A 19650-nucleotide genomic window follows, 5' to 3' on the forward strand; every position below is an offset into this window, starting at 1 on the left:
CACAAAAAAAGTGATGCAGTAGTTTGCCGCGAGAGGCTCAGAAAAAGATTCAGATTCTTCGAAATAGAGGGCACTACGCAAATGGAGTCATCCTCCATTGGCTCCATCTCCGTCATGGATGAAGCAATACTACTCGGGCGGAAAGAAAAGATGGACCAGATGGTGATATGTCCAGCTATCGTCCAACTCCCATTGATGGCGTAACTCTTGCATTTATCAAATGATCGATATCAACCCAAATAAGTTAGTTTAGTTCTCGAGTGGGGGGATGGAGAAATCGGAGGTTCAATCCCGCGCGGACGATATTCATCGATATGAAGTCGCAGCTTTGAACGAATCGAGCTTAATTCATGTAATTCGTGCTCACAAATTTGAGAATGGCCTTTCATTCGGACAGATTCATAAGTGACCAGCCTAGCAAGAGAGTAAAAAGTAAAAACGGGGAGAGGCCAGCGTTTCGTGTTTAAGCTCCATGAGCCAAAGGAGTTGCAGAGTAAGGCATGATTAGGGAACACAAAGATGAAGGTTTCTTTCATAATTTTGCTGGTTTTTGTTGTTCTCTCTTGTTGTTTTCCAATCTTCTGCCAAACATGAACCACCCAGATTGTCCTCCTCCTAACATAAAGGAGATGTGACCTGTTGAGTTTGGATAAGACCAACTTAGAATTTCTCCACCTAAATTTCTTTGTGAAGCACTTTTCATAGTCTGCATTGATTTTTTTCTCTTGCATGTGTGTCCCTCCTTTTCTCAGCCGCAAGAAGACACTCAGATATTTTGTTGCCTGCGAGACGATATGAGCCACAACTGGGATTTAAGCAAGGGCCATGTTCTGGGTCCCAAACTCAATAAAGTTGCTTCGGATCTTTTTTTTTTTTTTTTTCTTTTGCCTTTGTTCTGTTGTTCTTTTGCTTCTAGACGATGGCCTTCTCCATCTGACCTCTCTTCCAAGGGACAATTAGCCTTTTATCTTGTCTGCCAAAGCCTAATTTCAGTTGACCAGCAGCAGAACAAATAGTGTGCAGGTGTCTCAAGCAAGCAACTGGATAAAAGTGGAACAAGAAAAGGGAAAGAGGCTCTTGCCATCCCACTTCTTTTAGCAGTTTAAGGGGCGTGCATGGCAACTCTTATGCTCTAGAAATCAAACTGTGGAGAGAAGTTAATGTCTATACTTCTACTTATAAGCAGAAGTTGATTTTTCTACCTCTAGAGAGAATTAATTATTTTTTTTACTTCTTCTAGTGGCTCCCTCCAAAAGTACAGAAATAAAGTTGTGTAACCAAACGAATTTCGATCCAGGAAGTTGCGTTACCAAACGAATTTCTACTCCAAAATCACTTTTGAAGCAGAAATTCCACTTCAAAAGTGTTGTGATGCACGTTGAGGGCCTCTTTTTCTTCCCTCTTTTCTTTTCATTTGACTCACTTTTAGTGGAGGAATATTAGAACATCAATAACTTCTTTTCATTTCACAAAAACTTTCTGTGAAAGAGATCTTTTCATATGAATATATATATATTCTAATGTTAAAACGATGGGAAATGAGAACATGGTGGTCTGGTTTAATCTATTTCAATAATGATACGAGGTGGTAGGACTTACGTTGGAAGAGACGGTGCGGACCTGACGCCCGTTTCTATCCATAAATTTGACCCTGCAACATTATCAGGGTCCAATTCATACTTTAGGTTACAAGGTGCTTGGCCAAGGAGGAGAGAATCATAAAGTCAAAGAGATAAAAAGTGTGCAATAAAAGCTCAAAAGCTGACCCTGTGGGTCGCGCTTTGGTCATTCACCACACAAAAAAATTAGGTAAAAGACGCGTGGATGGCGACAAGGCAATATGAGTTGTAGCTTTCCATGGTGCTGCTGCTTCTTCTCCATTTTGGGAACGCATGGAAAAATTTAGTGCTTCCTCCAACCCAAGAAAGAAAAGCGAGTTTGCGGGTTTGAAAAGCAAAATCTAAAGAAAGAAACTATGTGGGTGAGAAAAGTCCTCACTTTTCCATCTGAACAAGAAAAAAAAAGTGGGGAAGAAAGCATGGATTTGTCATTTGTTCTTCAAACCCTCCATGAATCTGAAAGGTCCATCATCATGGAATTTGTCATTTGTTCAAACCGGAACTTCATGAGCTGGGAACAGCTCATAGTATGATGCAAGTTGGGCAAAATCACAATTAACAATTGCATCTGATTGCATTTCGACGAGAATTGTAGTTTTCAAATACAGAATGTACACTCGAGACTCTTGAGGATCTTTTACTAAGAAAGGATTTGGATTCCAGAGTCTTGAAACTCCGGCATGCCGAACGTATTGGAAACCCGGTTGCACAGTGCAGAAAGGTTTGACCAACGGTATCGCTCAGTCACTGTATTCTGCATCCACCAGAATCATGGTCCCGGCGAACATTGCCATATGCGGACAATTCAAGAAGATCCATGTCACGGTCTGCTATCAGGACAATGAGCTTTAGTTAACAGAAGGAAGTGGATGAATTGAAAGTCGATCACTTCGATCCAATTTGTAAATTCTAACGCGACAAAGCATACCTGAAACTCGGCAATAAGAACTTCTCCTGATGAGATCAGCTCTAGAAATCTCTGTCTGGTTTCCCTTTGAACGATTTACTGTTGCCTACACTATCAAAACAATATTCAGTTTACTTCAAAGAAATGAAGCCTCTTCTCCACCAAAAAACGCATGTGAAGAGTAAGAACTCAAAAGAACGCCCAAAAAGGCACTAAAGCAGAAGCCTTTTCCTTTTTGATTTCTCAAAGTGGCCAAAACTTTAAACTTTAAACATATTACTGCACATTGAAATATGAAGTGCAACCAAATGGATTTGGAAAAATAACAATAGCTCCATGCGGCACCATCTGGGAAGATCTTAAGAAATTTGAACAGCCAGCCTATGCTTACATAAATGATCAACCATTCGCTAAATAGGTTAGAGCATCAAGAAAGAGGCTAGATGCACAAACCATGCATATGAGGTATCTTGAAGTCATTAATATATGTATTTGCATATAAAGAGAATAGTGGACAACAAATTACCAAAAAGTGTGAAGGTATACACCTTTGATCTATTGCTCTATGAAACAACAACAAAGATGGCTTAAATTTCTGAAATTAGCATCTCTCCTTTCATATGTCGTAGTTAATGTTCAGGTTTCTCCTTTCTTTCAGTCCTTCTCATCATAACCTTGAGAAAAGGCTCAAAATATGATTATTATGCCTGATCTCTTCTTGCGAATCAATCTGATTCAAACAACTGAACTTTGTTTTCCGATGGGCTGGGAGGTCGTCAATCAAAAAAGGATTAAGGACCGTATGGAAAATGGTTAAATTACTGCTTTCATGTCGAGAGTACAGACAGGAAGCTCTCGGTATGGCAAAGACCACCAGGCACTTTACGAGGTCATGGCAATAGTTTAGCAATGATGTTGAAAGAGGAGACTATTGTTGGTTGGCTAATTTTGTAATAGGAGGATTGCCAGGTAATTACGACAGCTGAAAACCCTGAATGCTCAACGCACTTGCTCATATATTATTTCCATGTTGATCAGAGCAGTTATTACACCATCAAGCAGTGAAAACATCAAACTTCAGACAGGAATCACATGTACATGCAACAAATAATGCCTGATAGTTATGATCTCTCACGCCTCAGATTAAAGGCCAGTGGCTGGATGACAGATGGATCAAACATCTTGCATCATCTTCCATGAGGGTAATCACAATCGGACACTCATTACAAGAGGATTCCTGGAATTCCAGTAAATATTCACTGCTTTTCTTCCTGTTATGTTCCTCCCTTTTTCGAAAACTAGAGTTACAAGTAAATTTCCAAACAATTATAGCAAAAATAAAGAGATCGTACAAAATTTTTATTATTTTATAATTGGGTTAATACCACGAAAAATCCCAAACTAGTACACTTGTGACAAATTTACCTCAAACTACTTTTTTTATCACAAAAAAGTCCAAGCGGGTACACTTGTGAAAAATTTACCCCAAACTGGTATACCTATGACAAATTTACCCTCCGTTAATTTTAATTAAATCCAATCGTGAGGTTACTAAGTTGGATGACACGTGGTAATTAGTAGATATACCATTTTAGGGTTTTTACCCATTATTTGTCACGGGTGTATCAATTTGAGATTTTTCGTGTTATTAACCCAATTTTACGGAGGGTAAATTTGTCATAGACGTACCATTTTAGGGTTTTTCGTTGTTAAAAAAATTAGTTTAGGGTAAATTTGTCACGGATATACCGGTTTAGGGTTTTTGGTGGTCAAAAAAATAATTTGGGGTAAATTTGTCATACGTGTACCGGTTTGAGGTTTTTCAAAAAAATAGTTTGGAGTAAATTTGTCACGGGTGTACCGGTTTGGAGTTTTTCATGGTATTAACCCTTTATAATTGGCTAAGCATTTGCAGCCAACTTACGAGGAAGCAATGAGAATATACTAACCACAAAATCTTCAAACCTTTTAAACTCAAGAGTAGAATGAGAAGGAAAAAAGGGTTCACTAGTGCCAGGCAAATGAACTTACATTAAAATTGAAATCATGTGCTGAAGCATGAAACAAAATAAGTCATGCACATTTGTATGTATTATCCTATGTACAGGTCTCCACGAAAAATTGCTTAGGCATAAAAACACATAGTAGAGACAGAGATCAAAGAAACTCCTACCTATAAAACCCGGCAATTTGGGGTAAATTTGTCACACATGTACCAGTTTGGGGTTTTTCAAAAAAATAGTTTGGGGTAAATTTATTACGGGTGTACCGGTTTGGAGTTTTTCATGGTATTAACCCTTTATAATTGGCTAAGCATTTGCAGCCAACTTATGAGAAAGCAATGAGAATATACTAACCACAAAATCTTCAAACCTTTTAAACTCAAGAGTAGAATGAGAAGGAAAAAAGGGTTCACTAGTGCCAGGCAAATGAACTGACATTAAAATTGAAATCATGTGCTGAAGCATGAAACAAAATAAGTCATGCACAATTGTATGTATTATCCCATGTATAGGTCTCCACGAAAAATTGCTTAGGCATAGAAACACATAGTAGAGACAGAGATCAAAGAAACTCCTACCTGTAAAACCTGGCAATTTTCCAACGTGCTTTTCCCTCCCTGTAAATCGGAGGACAGTCCTATTAATCCCAAGTTAGAGACAAAAGTGATTTGAAAAGAACAGCATAAGTCTAGCCATATAACTGACAAAGGACACTAAATATCAAGAAATCTAGGCAGCATTTGATGATCTCATCCAACATGCATGAAAAAGGTAGAAACATATTTGCAAAGAGATTACGTAGCAGGTAAAGGAGCACTTTACTGTACAAGGGGGAGGTATTGCATTAAAAAGTTCAGCCACTTGTTCTTTTGGCCAAAAGTTCAAAGTCACGAGTTGACAGATGCAAGATCCAGGTGGCAACATGAACAAACTGGTAATCCATAGTGCACAAGTAACTCACAGAAAACATGGGGACAAGCAACAAAGGACGGTTGCATTTCTTCAGATAATATAGGCGCATCAATGTGAACATTCTCGAAATTAAGATATAGAAGGAAGAGGGTGGGGGGTTGTTGGGAACTCCTGGCAAACGAAAACATCAGCAAAAGGAAATATCACAAGTTAAGAGAGGTGACAGAAAGGCAGTAGCAAAAACCATTGCCATGATCTTTCCTTTACTAGGGGTAAATTTCAAGACTTCTTACTGATCACAGATCCAATCTTCAAATTTCAATATGTTATGATGACTCATCCAACATTTGTTTGACCAAGAACCAATTCCTTGAACATTACTCTAGGATGATTCAGAAGTTTTACTCTCTTACCACAGTTTTAGGAAGAGAATAATGAACAGTTGGACCATGTTCAATTTCACTGATCAAAAGTTTGATACAGACATTGGAAATATTTGTGTCCCAATGCATCATTTGAAGCTGCGCTTAGCTTATGGATCCACACCAACTTCACAGAGCCAGAGCCAATCTTCAAATTTCAATATGTTATGATGACTCATCCAACATTTGTTTGACCAAGAACCAATTCCTTGAACATTACTCTAGTATGATTCAGAAGTTTTACTCTCTTACCACAGTTTTAGGAAGAGAATAATGAACAGTTGGACCATGTTCAATTTCACTGATCAAAAGTTTGATACAGACATTGGAAATATTTGTGTCCCAATGCATCATTTGAAGCTGCGCTCAGCTTATGGATCCACACCAACTTCACAGAGCCAGAGCCAATCTTCAAATTTCAATATGTTATGATGACTCATCCAACATTTGTTTGACCAAGAACCAATTCCTTGAACATTACTCTAGTATGATTCAGAAGTTTTACTCTCTTACCACAGTTTTAGGAAGAGAATAATGAACAGTTGGACCATGTTCAATTTCACTGATCAAAAGTTTGATACAGACATTGGAAATATTTGTGTCCCAATGCATCATTTGAAGCTGCGCTCAGCTTATGGATCCACACCAACTTCACAGAGCCAGAGCCAGAGCCAATCTTCAAATTTCAATATGTTATGATGACTCATCCAACATTTGTTTGACCAAGAACCAATTCCTTGAACATTACTCTAGTATGATTCAGAAGTTTTACTCTCTTACCACAGTTTTCGGAAGAGAATAATGAACAGTTGGACCATGTTCAATTTCACTGATCAAAAGTTTGATACAGACATTGGAAATATTTGTGTCCCAATGCATCGTTTGAAGCTGCGCTCAGCTTATGGATCCACACCAACTCAATCTGAATACCCTCCCACTCCCATAAAACCACCTTCAAATTGACTAAAAACTCATCCTTATTTCTATTGAAGCTAACTGAACCCTCGAACAATAACTAAAGACAAGATCCTGCCTCCGAGAAGAATATACGAAACCAGCCCTGTTTACATTGCCCAGCCATAAAGTACAAAGCATATACCCCAACTACACAGAGCCTTCGCTCTGCTCCAAACACTAAAGACCAGGTGACTTTCAAAACCCGTGCCCCGAAATTATTCTCAACAAACAGAACAAAATTGGGTGAAATTCTTATTGTCCAGTGAGGATAAGTCTTGTACGAGGATATGAAGCTAGTTCTAGTTTAGTCTCCAATCTACACACATAACATAGCTTCTGCTCCAATTCCAATCAAAAAAGGACATGCGGAAGTACTTCATAAAATTTACTTCTATTAACTTAGTGGGCAAGTATTGGCATTTCCAATTTTTAAGAGGAAAAAAAAGAGGCGGCCAACAAAAGCATCTTCTGACATATTCCACTGAAAATGAAGACCGAAGAATGAATGACAGCCAAAGTGGCCCTGAAGTTGCAGTCGCTTCATTAAGCAGATTTATCTTCGAGAACAGTACGCAACACTAAGTAAAGAAGTGTTCTTGATACGTCTCTCTGTTTCACCTTCAATAAAGAACCTCCGCTAACCAAACAAGGCATCAAATTTACCCTAAAATTTCACTCCATGTAGAACGCAAAACTTGACTGAGAAGTCCAAACATCGTCAAACCAACGCAATCCTCAAGCCACAACCCAAATTCTCTAAACATAGTCCAAGACAGGAAGTTTTATGGAACCCTTGTACCTTAGAGTAAGGCACGATGTGATCGTAATCGTGGCAGAGACACCCAGGGCAACCGACGAGCTTGCGGAACACGATGTTCCCGACGGCGTCGCGACGCCACCTGTCGGGATCACGGCCCTTGAGCCTGTCGGCCTTGTCCCAGCACTGCTGCTTCACGCTGTAAGGGAAGCTCCTGGGGTTAGGATTAGGGCTCGTGGGGGTCGCGGCTCCGTCGAGCGAGATTTGGAGGCTCTCCAAGAGGAAGGAGGAGGTGTCCTGGAGAGTCTCGAGCTCTTGGTCGACGAGAGAGGTTGAGGGGGTGAAAGGGCGGTGAGATGAAGGCAGTGCGGTGGGGGCGGGGGTGGCGGCGCGTGGCGCGGACGGCGAGGACTGGGCAGCGGCGCGAGGCCTTCGCTTCGAGTGCTTCTTGTTGGGGAACATCTCCTTCGCCTTTCTGGGATGAACCAAGCAAAAGCTCGAGAAGAGTGGTCGGAGGTCCTCTCAGGAGGCTGTCATGGAGCTTCGAGTCACGTGATAAGCCAGTTTCTCTTCTCTTCCCTTCTCTTTGGGAGCATGCTCCACATTATCCAATAGAATCTCTCTCTCTCCCTCTCCCTCTCTCAGGTGAAACGACATGAGTCTCGAGAGATGACTTGGACGTAGACATGGCCACGGGCTTATTTGGGCCCGGAACCGGTCCGTGAAAGAATTGGAACTAGCCCGTTGATCGGAACTGTCCTGTGAGGGGTCGGACCGGTTCTGGTTTTAAAAAATTAGGAACCGGCTAAAAAAAAAAATTAGGAAAAGAGTCGTTGCTCTTTCCCTTCCCCTCGGGCCCCACCCAAGAACCAGTAGTTTACGACCCGTGGTCATGCCTACTTTGACGGCATGCGTTTGGTTCAGCTTTCAAATGTGTATTGAGTAAATGCGAATGCCCTTAGTTCGAAGAAATTTGGGAGAAATGCAAATTGTTTTTGGTATAAAAAAAATTCATTGTAAAATGACTTTGAGTCAAGGAGTGCCTGACAAAATAAAAAATGTTTGCAAAGAGCTTTGGATGTATTTTCCCAAACTTTTTTATTAAAAAATCAAATCCTCTAATAAAGGGCTGCTTGTGGCTGACCCCTAGAGAGGGACGCCTGGGTCGTGCGATCCCAAGCGACGAGGCTTGAGGCTGCGTTACCCGGGCGATCGTCACACTGGGCGCAGCGCAACCTCGGGCGATGATCGCCTTGGTTGCGCAACCTTGCTGGCCTTTCGCAGGCCGGACACGGCCCTCATCAACCGCCTTCAAGAATATGAACAATAGATCTAGGGTTTTACTTCTTCATAGGGATAAAATTGAATGCTTAGTAAGGTTTTGAATGCATGCAATTGATTGATTTTCGTTAATTGGAGGGCATTCAATATTTCGAAAATGCCGAAAGTTTAATGCTAATCTTTCAACCATGTCAAGACCAGCCGTAGCCCTGAAGTCCCTCAAGAATGATCGCCAAACACTCTAAATTTTTCTCAAGAGGCTTTGGGGCCTCAAAAGACTTTCGAAAATACTGAATCAAACCCACGCTAAAGTTTGACTTGGCCACACTTTCCACGAGAATGATAAAGAAATGGACGTGACTATGACGCGTTATGACCGGGATTGACCCGTGAAGGATCGTAGAAGGGCCGGCCCTTAGTGAAAGGTGACCTTGAGTTTAGGACAAGGCGAATGAACTTCCTGGAAAAGCAAAAGACTTTTTTTTTCCTTTGCTTGTGATTTGCACCAGTCCACCCTCAAGTCTTTGTCCGACCCTCTTGTGAAGGCAAAGCCAAACGATAAAATAAAAGAACCCATTAAAGTTATTCTATCAATTCACTTCATGGGGCATTGGCCTGCACTCGATTCTAAATTCTGCAGCAAAGACAATTGTGTGTTCCCACGCACTCAGGCGAAAAAAAATGTTCCCTATTCCAAGTTTCAATTTGGGAGAAACTACCGAGAGAATTGATTGCAATTGCAATTGCAAGCTGCAACCCACCCGGAAGACCAGCTCAACGTGTTTTGCAATCTGGTAAAGTACCAGGAAACTCTGGTTTGTTCGGTACATGGTATCTTCAAGAACAAGAATAGAGAGAGAGAGAGAGAGAGAGAGAGAGCACATTGAATTGTAGGACGGGGGAAAAGTTATAAAGATATCTCAGCTTTGGTGGAGTCTTTCGTGAAGGAGGAACCGCATTTTCTTCCACAATTTCCACGACGAATCTGCTCGAAGTCTCTCTTTTTAGCTTGCTACATATACTTGGGAGCTGTTGGTGTTCAAATCGTGGCATCCCCAAACTGAAGTCTTTTCTTTATTCTTTCTTTGCTCTGTTTCTTCAGGTTTTGCTCTTACCCTGATTGCCGAGTTTACAATGGAGCAAGCACTGGCAATAAAATCTAATACCGTCTTCTCCCTCATTGCCATGGTCATAGCACTAGTGATTCTCGACTTAGAGATGTTGCTTCGTGCCTTGTACTCGGACTTCAGACACTGGGTCAAGACTTTGGGTGATGTGCACTCAATGGTGAGCAAGTGTTTCGGCTGCCACGGCGAGAACCGAAATGCAGAGGTTCCGGCTCGTCAAGCTCCGACCGCTCCAATCTGCGCCACTCGTGAAACAGTGGACCACACGGAGCTGTCGAGACGGGAAGTGGAGACCGCGATGGCGAGGCTGGGGATCTTCGGGAACCTGGGTGGCGACGATGACCGTGGCGAGGTTCCAGAGAGAATAGGGGTCAGGGAAATTGCGGCTCTTTTCGAGGAGGAAGGGCCAAGCCTGGAGGAAGTGAAGGAGGCATTCTGCGTGTTCGATGGGAACTGTGATGGGTACATTGATGCCGGAGAGCTGGCCGATGTGCTCCATAAGTTGGGCCTTGAGCAGCTCTGCGACGTCGATTGCAGGAGTTTGATTCGGGCCTTTGACGACAATGGGGATGGACTGATTGACTTCAGAGAATTCAAAAGAATAGTAGAGAAAAGCTTCTCTCAATGATCAAACAAGGAGGAAGTGGCCCAAAATTCCAGAGGGGTGATCTACTTTTGGTGAAGTATAGCTCTTGGTCACTAAACAACACTTCATGAACCCCCCCTCCCCCTTTAAGAATTTTTCTAGTCTTCTTCTATGTCGATATCTATGTTGCTTTGGTAATCGAGTGGCGTTGTCTGACGTTTAAATAAAGTAAATCTATTCATGAGGTTAAGGGTTTTTCACTTCCATTTCTTGTCTATGTAGCTATGTAAATAGCATGCCCATCAAACCGAAAAAAAGAAAACTTCTATGCATTTTTGAAGACTGTGTTTGGTCATCTAGATTTCTAATCAAGATAGGATTGAATAGAAGATGGTATGAAATTCAAGGAATGTTGTTATATCATATCCATTGTTTGGTGAAGTTCGTAACAAAGTGGGATATTTTCATATTTTCAAATGTCGCAATTCACCACTAAAAATACTCCAAATTCACAAATAGAATCAACTTCTAGTAAACAATTTATGATTATTGCACAATCTAAACCTTAAATAGCAACGTAACTCATTGTAGCATTGTGAAGTCACAGTTCAACAAAATATAATTGGGCTACAGCAACATCAAAGAATAGAACGCCAAATCTAGTAAGAGAGAGAGCATAATCGCTGACCTTTACGATTTAGGAAAGTATACTTATTCGACTCTCTCGCAGCTTTTATGAAGTTTCAACATGAACCGAAGAGCGGGGGTGTCAACGGGCCGAGTCTTGACCCAGTCCAAAACTAAATAGTGCCAAGCTTGACCAAGCCCAAACCCTCTTCGAGCTGAGTCGAGTCGGTTTCTTTTTTTTTTTTTTTTTCTTTTTTTGAATCAAAATCACTTAATATGTCCGTCGAATGAAAGAATATAAAAAATTAAAATGAAAATAAGATAAATTAAAAAGAAAACGGGTGAAAAAAAAGGCTTGAATTGGAGTGGCCCAACCCGACCCGATCCTAACGGTACCAAGCCGGCCTAAAAGGCCAGAAAATTAGGATGAATTTTCGGGCCGGGTCGAGCCAGCGCAAGCTTTTTTGATACCCCTACCGGAGAGTTAGAGAGGAGAAAAAGTTGCGACTCCCTTGTTGCTTTTGTAAACATTCGATGTGAACTACAAAGCTATTGAGGGAAAGGAGTTTCGATTCTCTTGTCTTTTTCGTGGGGTTTCAATGTGAACCAAAGAGTCACGAAGGGGAAGAAAAAGGAGCGCGCGCGCTTGTGTGTGTGTATATATATATATATCTCATTAACCCTAATTCTTCGAGAATCAGAAAGATCCTTTTTTTTAATTTTGAATTTGGTCATTTGAAATATGGGTTCTTCTACTTCCTTTTTATTTAAATATATTATTGTTGTAGTTGTTGTTTTCCTTTCCTTTTCTTTTTTTTTTATTCCCATCCATCATTTCTTAAGAAAAAAATAATAAAATATACTAACGTAGCTAAAATGCTTAATAAATATAGACACCAAATATATATATTATATAATAGAGCGAAATGAAAAAATAGGAATAAATAAAATAAAAAAGTGTTGTTACTTTTGTTTTGTTATTTTAAATTTTCATTTTTATATTAAAATTTAAATATCACTTAACATTAATTATCATTTGAACTTTATTAGTTTAAGAAGTTTGTTATTCGAGGAAAAAAAAAACGTTTATATCATGAACATAATAAATCATATCCTCCCCACATATGATATTCTTAATTCGAGCTATATTCCTTTTATATCCGGCATTATCTTGTCTTGTACGGGAACCGAAAGACAAGTCTTTTATCCCGTCCGCCAAACGTGAACATAATGTTTTCTAAGTGGACGAGTCCTGTGTCCATCGAGTCGGGCTTCACAGCTGAAATTCTTTTGTTCAACCCCGCCTAAATCTATCTCAATCGGGATCGAATCTTGGCCGACTCGCGCTTGCTAGTTCCATGATCAGATCTAATTAGTATAATCTTTCTTGGGAGATTTTTCTAAATTGGTAATCCGACGGCTCCATGGATCTTCCTTCTTCATGAAGTTGCAATTATATCCTCAGCTAAGTGTCCTCGTCAGCAATATTAACTTGGGAAAGTGATAGGTTGCAGCCCATGACACTATCCACCCTTTTTTTTTTTTTTTTTCACGACACTAACCCAACATTGTTTCTGGTGGGCCCCTCCGATGCTTGGCATCAGGGGCCCATCCACGTCAGATCCACGGCATCTGTTTGATCTACCGTGGAAGAACCATTCATGCTCCATTGAAAAGTGTCAAAAAGTTGCAAGTTAGGGCCTACCTACTCTTTGCCATAAATTAAAAATAAATAAATGAATACTTGCACTCCAAATTTTCACTGAATGAAGAAGAGCTTTCAATGTGGTTTCGTTGGTGAACAAGTCCAATTTCGAAAGAGATCAGAGAAGGTTCATGAAGATTTCGCTCTTACGGGGTATTAGATCTGTGCTCGTGAAGGTTTCGCTCTCACGGGTATCAGATCTGTGTTCGTTCAATCTTTTTACTCTGTTCGGTAATAGTATTGAGGACGTCAAATCTAGACGTACACCGCTAAAAGGAAAAATTGCAATAAGAGATAGAGATGTCGGTGTGTACTCATTGCTGAAGACAGATTTATTGATCGACCGTCGATTTTGGTGTGAAGAAAATCACAATATGCTCTTTGAACGTGTGGCCCATAATCTTGTTATGATGATTGTTTTGTTTTGAAATTGCGTAAGATCTGTCTTGATTCACAGTTGAATTAGAATATTTCTCATGCATGTAATATTACTTTGACCCCAAAAAAGAAGAGAGCTTCCGATGCGATTCTCGATCCACGGATGATGACGAAACCAATTTCAACATAGGCCGTGTCGAAATAGCGTGCAAATTGATTTGTCTCGGAGGAGGTCATAAAATGAGAGTCTTATGGTATTTTAAAGTCAATTTTATGACCCGGAAAGAGAAGCTCTCCGGCCTCAACCACCACTTCGATTGCCCAATCTGCACAATGTTACCCTCAAGAACCGGAAAAGATCCGAATTCAAGAACCGTTTCAATCTCCGTCGTCGGCGCCATAGCCCGCATGAGCTGGAATGATTTAGCTTCTCGATCTCACAGCTGTCGCCGAAACAGAGGCCGACCCGGAACAATTAAAGCTTCTCAATCGAGAGCGATTAATCAAGGAGATCCATCCATTCAACCACCTGCACGGATGGGAAGCTGCCGACCTTCCAATAATGGTCAACAGCAGCAGAAAACACCGTCTATGGAGAAGGTTGCAAGAGAGTGTGGGACAAACTGGTTTGTCTTGCCAATCATGGATCAGATCATAATCAAATTCTCGATCTGAACCTCATCCTTATACCACATAAACAAGTACCAGATCCAAAGTAAACGAACTAACAAACGAAAAAACAAAGCAGGGCTCAATGACAAAAAGAACACAGGCCCTGTTTTTGGAAAAAGACCAAATGATGATGATGATGATGATGATAAATATATGTACTTGACAGCCTACAATTACCAAAAATCAAATCTTGGGCTGCCCAATTCACAGCAGAACTTCGATCAACTAAGCGCCATCTTTCCAGTTGAATCTGAGAAGAAGCATCATGCTTCAAACAATTATCAAGGGACTCTTGTCTTCAGTCCCCATCCTGGTGACCGCTCTCTTCTCCAAGCTAGCCATCATGACCATGTTACCCGTCACGACGGGCAACCGCAGATCTCTCGGTATTTCGCCGCAATCCGCTAGTTTCGCGAGTTCGGAATCATCCAAACCTTTTGCAGGGCCAATGCTGCATTGCTCGACCCCGTGCTTCACTATTGCGTCTTTGAACTTCTTGATCTGTAAATCAGAGGGTTACAGTTCATGAACAAGCTGATCGTCCAAAGACTTTTTTAACTCCGGGAAAGTCGATATAGGATCAGATGTAAGACTGACTTACGGTTGCATTAGTGCAGCTGAAGCTGCATAGCCGGCCTTCCGAGCCCCTGTAAAATCTAAAGAACGGAAGGACATGGATGTGGAGGCACTGGCACATCGTTCTCAGCTCTTCGTAATTAACTTTGAGAAAGATCGCGCTCGGATTAGACTCCGCCAGCTGACAAATCTGATCATTAATCACGGCAATTTCGAATTATCCAAACAATCTCCAAGGAATTTCATTCTGTCAGTAAACGAACAAGCCTAACGCTACTCATAAATGACCCAGCATAAAGCACGACTGCTCAGAAAAATTAGAAAACACGGCGAAAACAAAATTGAAAAAAGAAGAAGATTAGCACTCATCAGAATTGGTACCTTGGGGTGAAGAGCTTTGCAACCACCACAACCAGGTGAATAAAAATCAACCACAACCAATCGATCACCAGCATTCAGCAAAGAATCGACAAGTTCTTGAGCAGAGTTGATCTCCAACGTGTTGGGTTGAAGAGTCTTCTCCCACCATCTCATAGCTCTGCTTACACAGATCGATGCTTGTGCCTAGAAACACAAAAGAAACAAGCAAGAATTTCTTTTCATTATGATTGCACCACGAAATGCAGAGCCTAACAGAATTTGATTCAAAAGAGATGATCCACATACACGCAAAGAGAAGCTGGAAGGTGCTTTCCTGCTCCAGTCACCTAATACCCTTTTATCCGAGAGAACCAGCTGTCGTCCCATGAAATCGATCCTCAAAGTAGGGAACTTTGTTTTCTCGGATTCTCCAAAAGACAGAGAACCAGAAGAGGAGGGAAGCCCAAGAGCCCCTTTGGTTCTCGAGCCGAAAACAACGGCCCCATTCAACCCAGAAATGTTTGTCCCGACCTTAGCAGAACAAGACATGATCGCATAGAAAAAACAAAAATCTCAGAGACTTTTGAGGAAGAAGGAACAAACCCCAAAACGCCGTGCACGGGAAGGAAAATGGGAATCTCGGAAAAGAGAGGCACAAACAGAGGAGAAAAACTAAAGAAAGAGAACGACCCACTTTCTCTGGATTCGTGAGAGACAAGCTTTTGAATTCAAAAGAACAAAAAAAACGAAGAAGAAGAAAAGTTCTCTTTTTTGACCAGGAAGAATTGCTCTTTTTGGCTGCTCTGAAACTCTCAACGGCAAGCGAGAACGGAGAAGTAGAAAGGAATCAAACCATCAAACAAACGAAGAAGGGAGAACGGCGCTTGTAAAAGGGGTGGAGGTCGGTGGGATTCTGCAGAGGATTCCGGTTCTAACTTGTATGTTCTTCGTTCCCGTAGTTTTTCACGTTCTTTATGCAGTTGATCTGGATAAGGGCAACGAACCTGAGCACTGTCTCGTCCGAGTCACATCTCATGTGTAAAGTTGACCGGTTCTGAGGATCTTCAGGGCTCGTTTTCCGCGATCATGTCTATCCGATTGCAATTATAATATATAATCACACACCTTCAATTAAAAGAAAAAACTATGAAAATAATATAATTAGAAGAGCAGGAAACGAGGGCCGTTGCTCATTTGAAGAGCCCTCGGACATAATTCGAGCCTCCGCCCTCGTTTTTTCAACATGAAGTTGTCAGAGGCACCTAATTTGACTCTCGGATTTTAGGTATTGCGCCCGAAATTCAAACCCCGTTTTTGATGTAATTCTTTTTTGTCCAAGTCAAGCACGTTTGAAGGTTCTGCTTTGCAAAGAAAATGTCAATAGGAAAGAGATTTCGTGATGTGAATATGATGGACTGGGATAAGATTCCATTTCTGAAAGTTGGATCGAAAAGGACAGTAACTTTTTGAGGGGTTTTTTTTTTTTTAATCTTTTGGTACCGTTTCTTATTTAACATATTTGGACGAGAATTTCGGATGGAGTTAGACCTGTCAAAATGGGTGTAAAATTCATTTATGAACCTATTTCTATTTAAATGGATGATTTATCCACAAATTATCCAAACTTATCTGATTTGAATAGTAGGTGAGAATCTCGCATATATTACGTTGATTATCCACATATTATGATAACTTAATCATGCGGTTCGGATCGGAAAATGGATGATTTATCCACAAATTGCCTAAACTTATCTGATTTGAATGGTAGATGAGAATCTCGCATGTACTACGATGACTATCCACATATTATGGTAACTTAATTATAAGGGCCGGATAAGAAAATGGATGATTTATCCAACAATTATCCGAACTTATCCGATATGAACGGTGGTAGAGAGTCTCGCATAAATTATAATAATTAAGTTCAAATATGATTTATTCACAAATTACCCGAACTTATCTTATTTGAATTGCATTCTTGAGCATCATATAAGGATCATCTTTCATTTTATTTTATCCATACTATCATTAAGGCCATCAAATAAGATCCTAAATGGATACACTACAAAAAAAATGACATTTTAGCGACGAATTTTGCCACAAAAAAATCAACAAAATCCGTCGCTAATTGATTTTTGCGATGAATTTTGCCACGAAAAAAAATTCGTCGCTAATCCAGCGTCGCTAAATTTACCGACGAAAATAGATTTTGTAGCTAAGTTTGTTGCTAAATTTAGTGATGAAATCAAACTTTCATTGCTAAATTTTGCGATGAAAGAAAATTTCATCACTAAATTTAGCGACGAAATAAAATTTTTGTCACTAAATTTAGTGACGAAATGTGTTTTCCTCACTAAAATTTAGCGACGAATTATGATTTTCATAGCTAAATTTAGCGACAAAAAGTCAAATTTCCGTCGCTAAATTTTATGACGCTGTGTTAGCCACGAATTTTTTGTGGCAAAATTCGTCGCTAAAATGTTGTTTTTTTGTAGTGATGTGCCGGTCCAGGCTCCCGTTCGGCATGAACTCGTAGACGAGCAACAATTCCCCCTTCTCATGACACCATTTGAGGAGTTGCACCAGATTCCGGTGCCTCGGTTGGCTAATGATCCTCACTTCGGAAACGTACTCCTTGATCCCTTGCTTCGATCCCTTCAAAACCCTCTTAACCGCTAGGTCGCAGCCCGAAGCCTTCAAACGACCTCTGTAAACACCCCCGAATCCTCCCTTTCCTAGCTTCCCTTCCTCATCAAAATTGCTTGTTGCAACAGCCAGTTTATCATAAGAATATTTCCCTGGTCCTGTTCTCTTTCCAAAGTCACGGTCAATAGAGACATTGAGAGAGACTCCAAAGTTTCGTGCAAGAAATATGGCTTCTTCCGAAGGTGGTTGGGAGAGACGTTGAGAGAGACTCCAAAGTTTGGAGAGCAACAGGCGTTTTTCTTTGCCAATGGGGAGAGAAGAGAGAGGGAGTGGCAAGTGGAATGACAGAAGAGGGGCAGGGGAGATTTATAGATAAGGGCGGGGAAGGGAAAATTTTAACAGGAGCGCCATATTTTAAGAGGAGCGGGAAGCGAAAATCAGCGACAAAAATTAGTGTTCGTCGCTAATTTAGCGACGAAAATTAGTGTTCGTCGCTAATTTAGTGACGAAAATTTGTTTTCGTTGCTAAACCAACATCCGTAATTTAGCGACGAATCACTTTTTCATCGCAAATTTTGCGACGATTTTTTTTTTTTGTCACTAATTTAGCGACGAAATTCCATTTTCGTGGCAAAATTTGCGACTAACATCATTTTCGTCGCTAAACCAACATCCGTAATTTAGCGACGGATTTTTTTTTTGTTGCTAATTTAGCGACGAAATTCCATTTTCATGGAAAAATTTGCGACGAATATGGTTTTCGTCGCTAAACCAACATTTGTAATTTAGCGATGATTTTTTTTGTTGTTGCTAATTTAGCGACGAAAATCATATTCGTCGCTAAATTAGCGACGAAATTCCATTTTTGTGGCAAAATTTGTGACGAATGTGGTTTTCGTCACTAAACCAACATCCGTAATTTAGCGACGAATTTTGTTTTTGTCGCTAATTTAGCGACGAAATTCCATTTTCGTGGCAAAATTTGCGACGAACATGATTTTCATCGCTAAACCAACATCTGTAATTTAGCGACGAATTTTTTTTTGTCGCTAATTTAGCGACAAAATTCCATTTTTCGTGGCAAAATTTGCGACGAATGTAGCGATGAAAATATATTTTCGTCCCTAAATCAACATCTGTAATTTAGCGATGAAATTTTTTTTTGTTGCTAATTTAGCGATGAATCACATTTTCGTTGCTAAATTAGAGATGAAATTCCATTTTCGTCGCAAAAGTGGCGACGAACATGGTTTTCGTCGATAATTTAGCGACGAAAAAGTGATTCATCGCTATACCAACATCCGTAATTTTGCGATAAATAACTTTTTTGTCGCTAATTTTGCGACGAATAGCTCTTTCGCCGCTTATTTAGCGACGAAATATACTTTTTGTCGCTAATTTCGTCGCAAATTAGTGACAAAAAAGTTATTCGTCGCAAATTAACGACGAATCTTTTTTCGTCGCTAATTAGCGATAAATTTTTTAGTCGCTATTTTCATCACAAATAACAACGAATGTTTTTTTCGTTGCTAGTTTCGTTGCAAATTAGTGACGAATTATTTTCACCGCTAATTTTCCGTGGTTAAATCCTTGTTTTTTTGTAGTGATAAGGGTGACCCTTAGGTCTTGATTTTCATTTTTTGTTGTTGTTGTTGGGGGGTCATTTCTTTAATTCTTTTTTTTTTGTACCTCCGAATAAAATCACATGAACATGACTGTCCGAGTTCAACAAGATGGGGACCGAATTGCATATGATTTTGTTCTTTTTCTCGGACATTATAATATGTCCCCACGAGGATGCTTCATGCTTTGGTGCGATGCTTTGGACCGTCTGGCAGATCCCAGTGAATTTAATAACCCAAACTTTTATTTCGATGCAGACACCTAATACCTTAATCGAGATATTTCTTAATTTTTTTCTTTATTAATAGCGTTCGCTTATGAGTTACAACTCTCAAATCAGAAATCAGAAGGTCGACAAAGGGAAGAAAAGAAGAAGAAAATGAGAATCGATGGATACCGCGATAATACTCGGAGGATCGACACTGCGATCGTGCCCTGGAACTTTCAATTTACTCCTGTCCGTGAATCATTTGTTCTTGAAAAGTGCCATGA

The 19650-nt window shown here is 40.3% G+C and overlaps 2 protein-coding genes and 1 long non-coding RNA gene across 4 annotated transcripts; 1 reads left to right on the forward strand and 2 right to left on the reverse strand.

Moving 5' to 3' along the window:
• Nucleotides 1-1982: 1982 nt before the first annotated feature.
• LOC115734939 lies at nt 1983-8174 on the reverse strand. Of its 2 annotated transcripts, XM_030665966.2 has the most exons (4): nt 7620-8170; nt 5108-5146; nt 2548-2632; nt 1983-2446 (listed from the first exon to the last, which is right to left on the reverse strand). In XM_030665966.2, the coding sequence occupies exons 1-4, from the start codon at nt 8037-8039 to the stop codon at nt 2364-2366; spliced, it is 627 nt and encodes a 208-aa protein (XP_030521826.1). In that variant the 5' UTR covers nt 8040-8170; the 3' UTR covers nt 1983-2363. The 2 variants fall into 2 exon arrangements, with proteins under 2 accessions (XP_030521826.1, XP_048138535.1); XM_048282578.1 differs by lacking the exons at nt 1983-2446; nt 2548-2632; nt 5108-5146 and adding an exon at nt 6675-6815 and having other exon boundaries at nt 7620-8174.
• Nucleotides 7438-16356, forward strand: LOC125315956. Its single transcript, XR_007199298.1, has 3 exons — nt 7438-7599; nt 12393-12396; nt 16344-16356. It is a non-coding gene; the product is annotated as an uncharacterized LOC125315956 (long non-coding RNA).
• LOC115734934 (thioredoxin-like 1-2, chloroplastic) lies at nt 13896-15886 on the reverse strand. Its single transcript, XM_030665961.2, has 4 exons — nt 15196-15886; nt 14911-15093; nt 14555-14719; nt 13896-14454 (listed from the first exon to the last, which is right to left on the reverse strand). The coding sequence occupies exons 1-4, from the start codon at nt 15436-15438 to the stop codon at nt 14224-14226; spliced, it is 822 nt and encodes a 273-aa protein (XP_030521821.1). The 5' UTR covers nt 15439-15886; the 3' UTR covers nt 13896-14223.
• Nucleotides 16357-19650: the final 3294 nt, after the last annotated feature.

Source organism: Rhodamnia argentea, chromosome 7 (genome assembly GCF_020921035.1).
Source record: "Rhodamnia argentea isolate NSW1041297 chromosome 7, ASM2092103v1, whole genome shotgun sequence".
NCBI lineage: Eukaryota > Viridiplantae > Streptophyta > Magnoliopsida > Myrtales > Myrtaceae > Rhodamnia > Rhodamnia argentea.

What these genes read in the sequence shown, in the direction of transcription:
- LOC115734939 (XM_030665966.2), bottom strand. Translation starts at nt 8,039, where the DNA reads ATGTTCCCCAACAAGAAGCACTCGAAGCGAAGGCCTCGCGCCGCTGCC. An exon ending in AAAATTGCCAGGTTTTACAG is followed by an intron (nt 2,633 to 5,107) that starts GTAGGAGTTTCT and finishes TTGATAGTGTAG; the next exon opens with GCAACAGTAAATCGTTCAAA. An exon ending in TTCTTATTGCCGAGTTTCAG is followed by an intron (nt 2,447 to 2,547) that starts GTATGCTTTGTC and finishes TCCTGATAGCAG; the next exon opens with ACCGTGACATGGATCTTCTT.
- LOC115734934 (XM_030665961.2), bottom strand. Translation starts at nt 15,438, where the DNA reads ATGTCTTGTTCTGCTAAGGTCGGGACAAACATTTCTGGGTTGAATGGG. An exon ending in GCAAAGCTCTTCACCCCAAG is followed by an intron (nt 14,720 to 14,910) that starts GTACCAATTCTG and finishes ATTAATGATCAG; the next exon opens with ATTTGTCAGCTGGCGGAGTC. An exon ending in TCAGCTGCACTAATGCAACC is followed by an intron (nt 14,455 to 14,554) that starts GTAAGTCAGTCT and finishes TCTGATTTACAG; the next exon opens with ATCAAGAAGTTCAAAGACGC.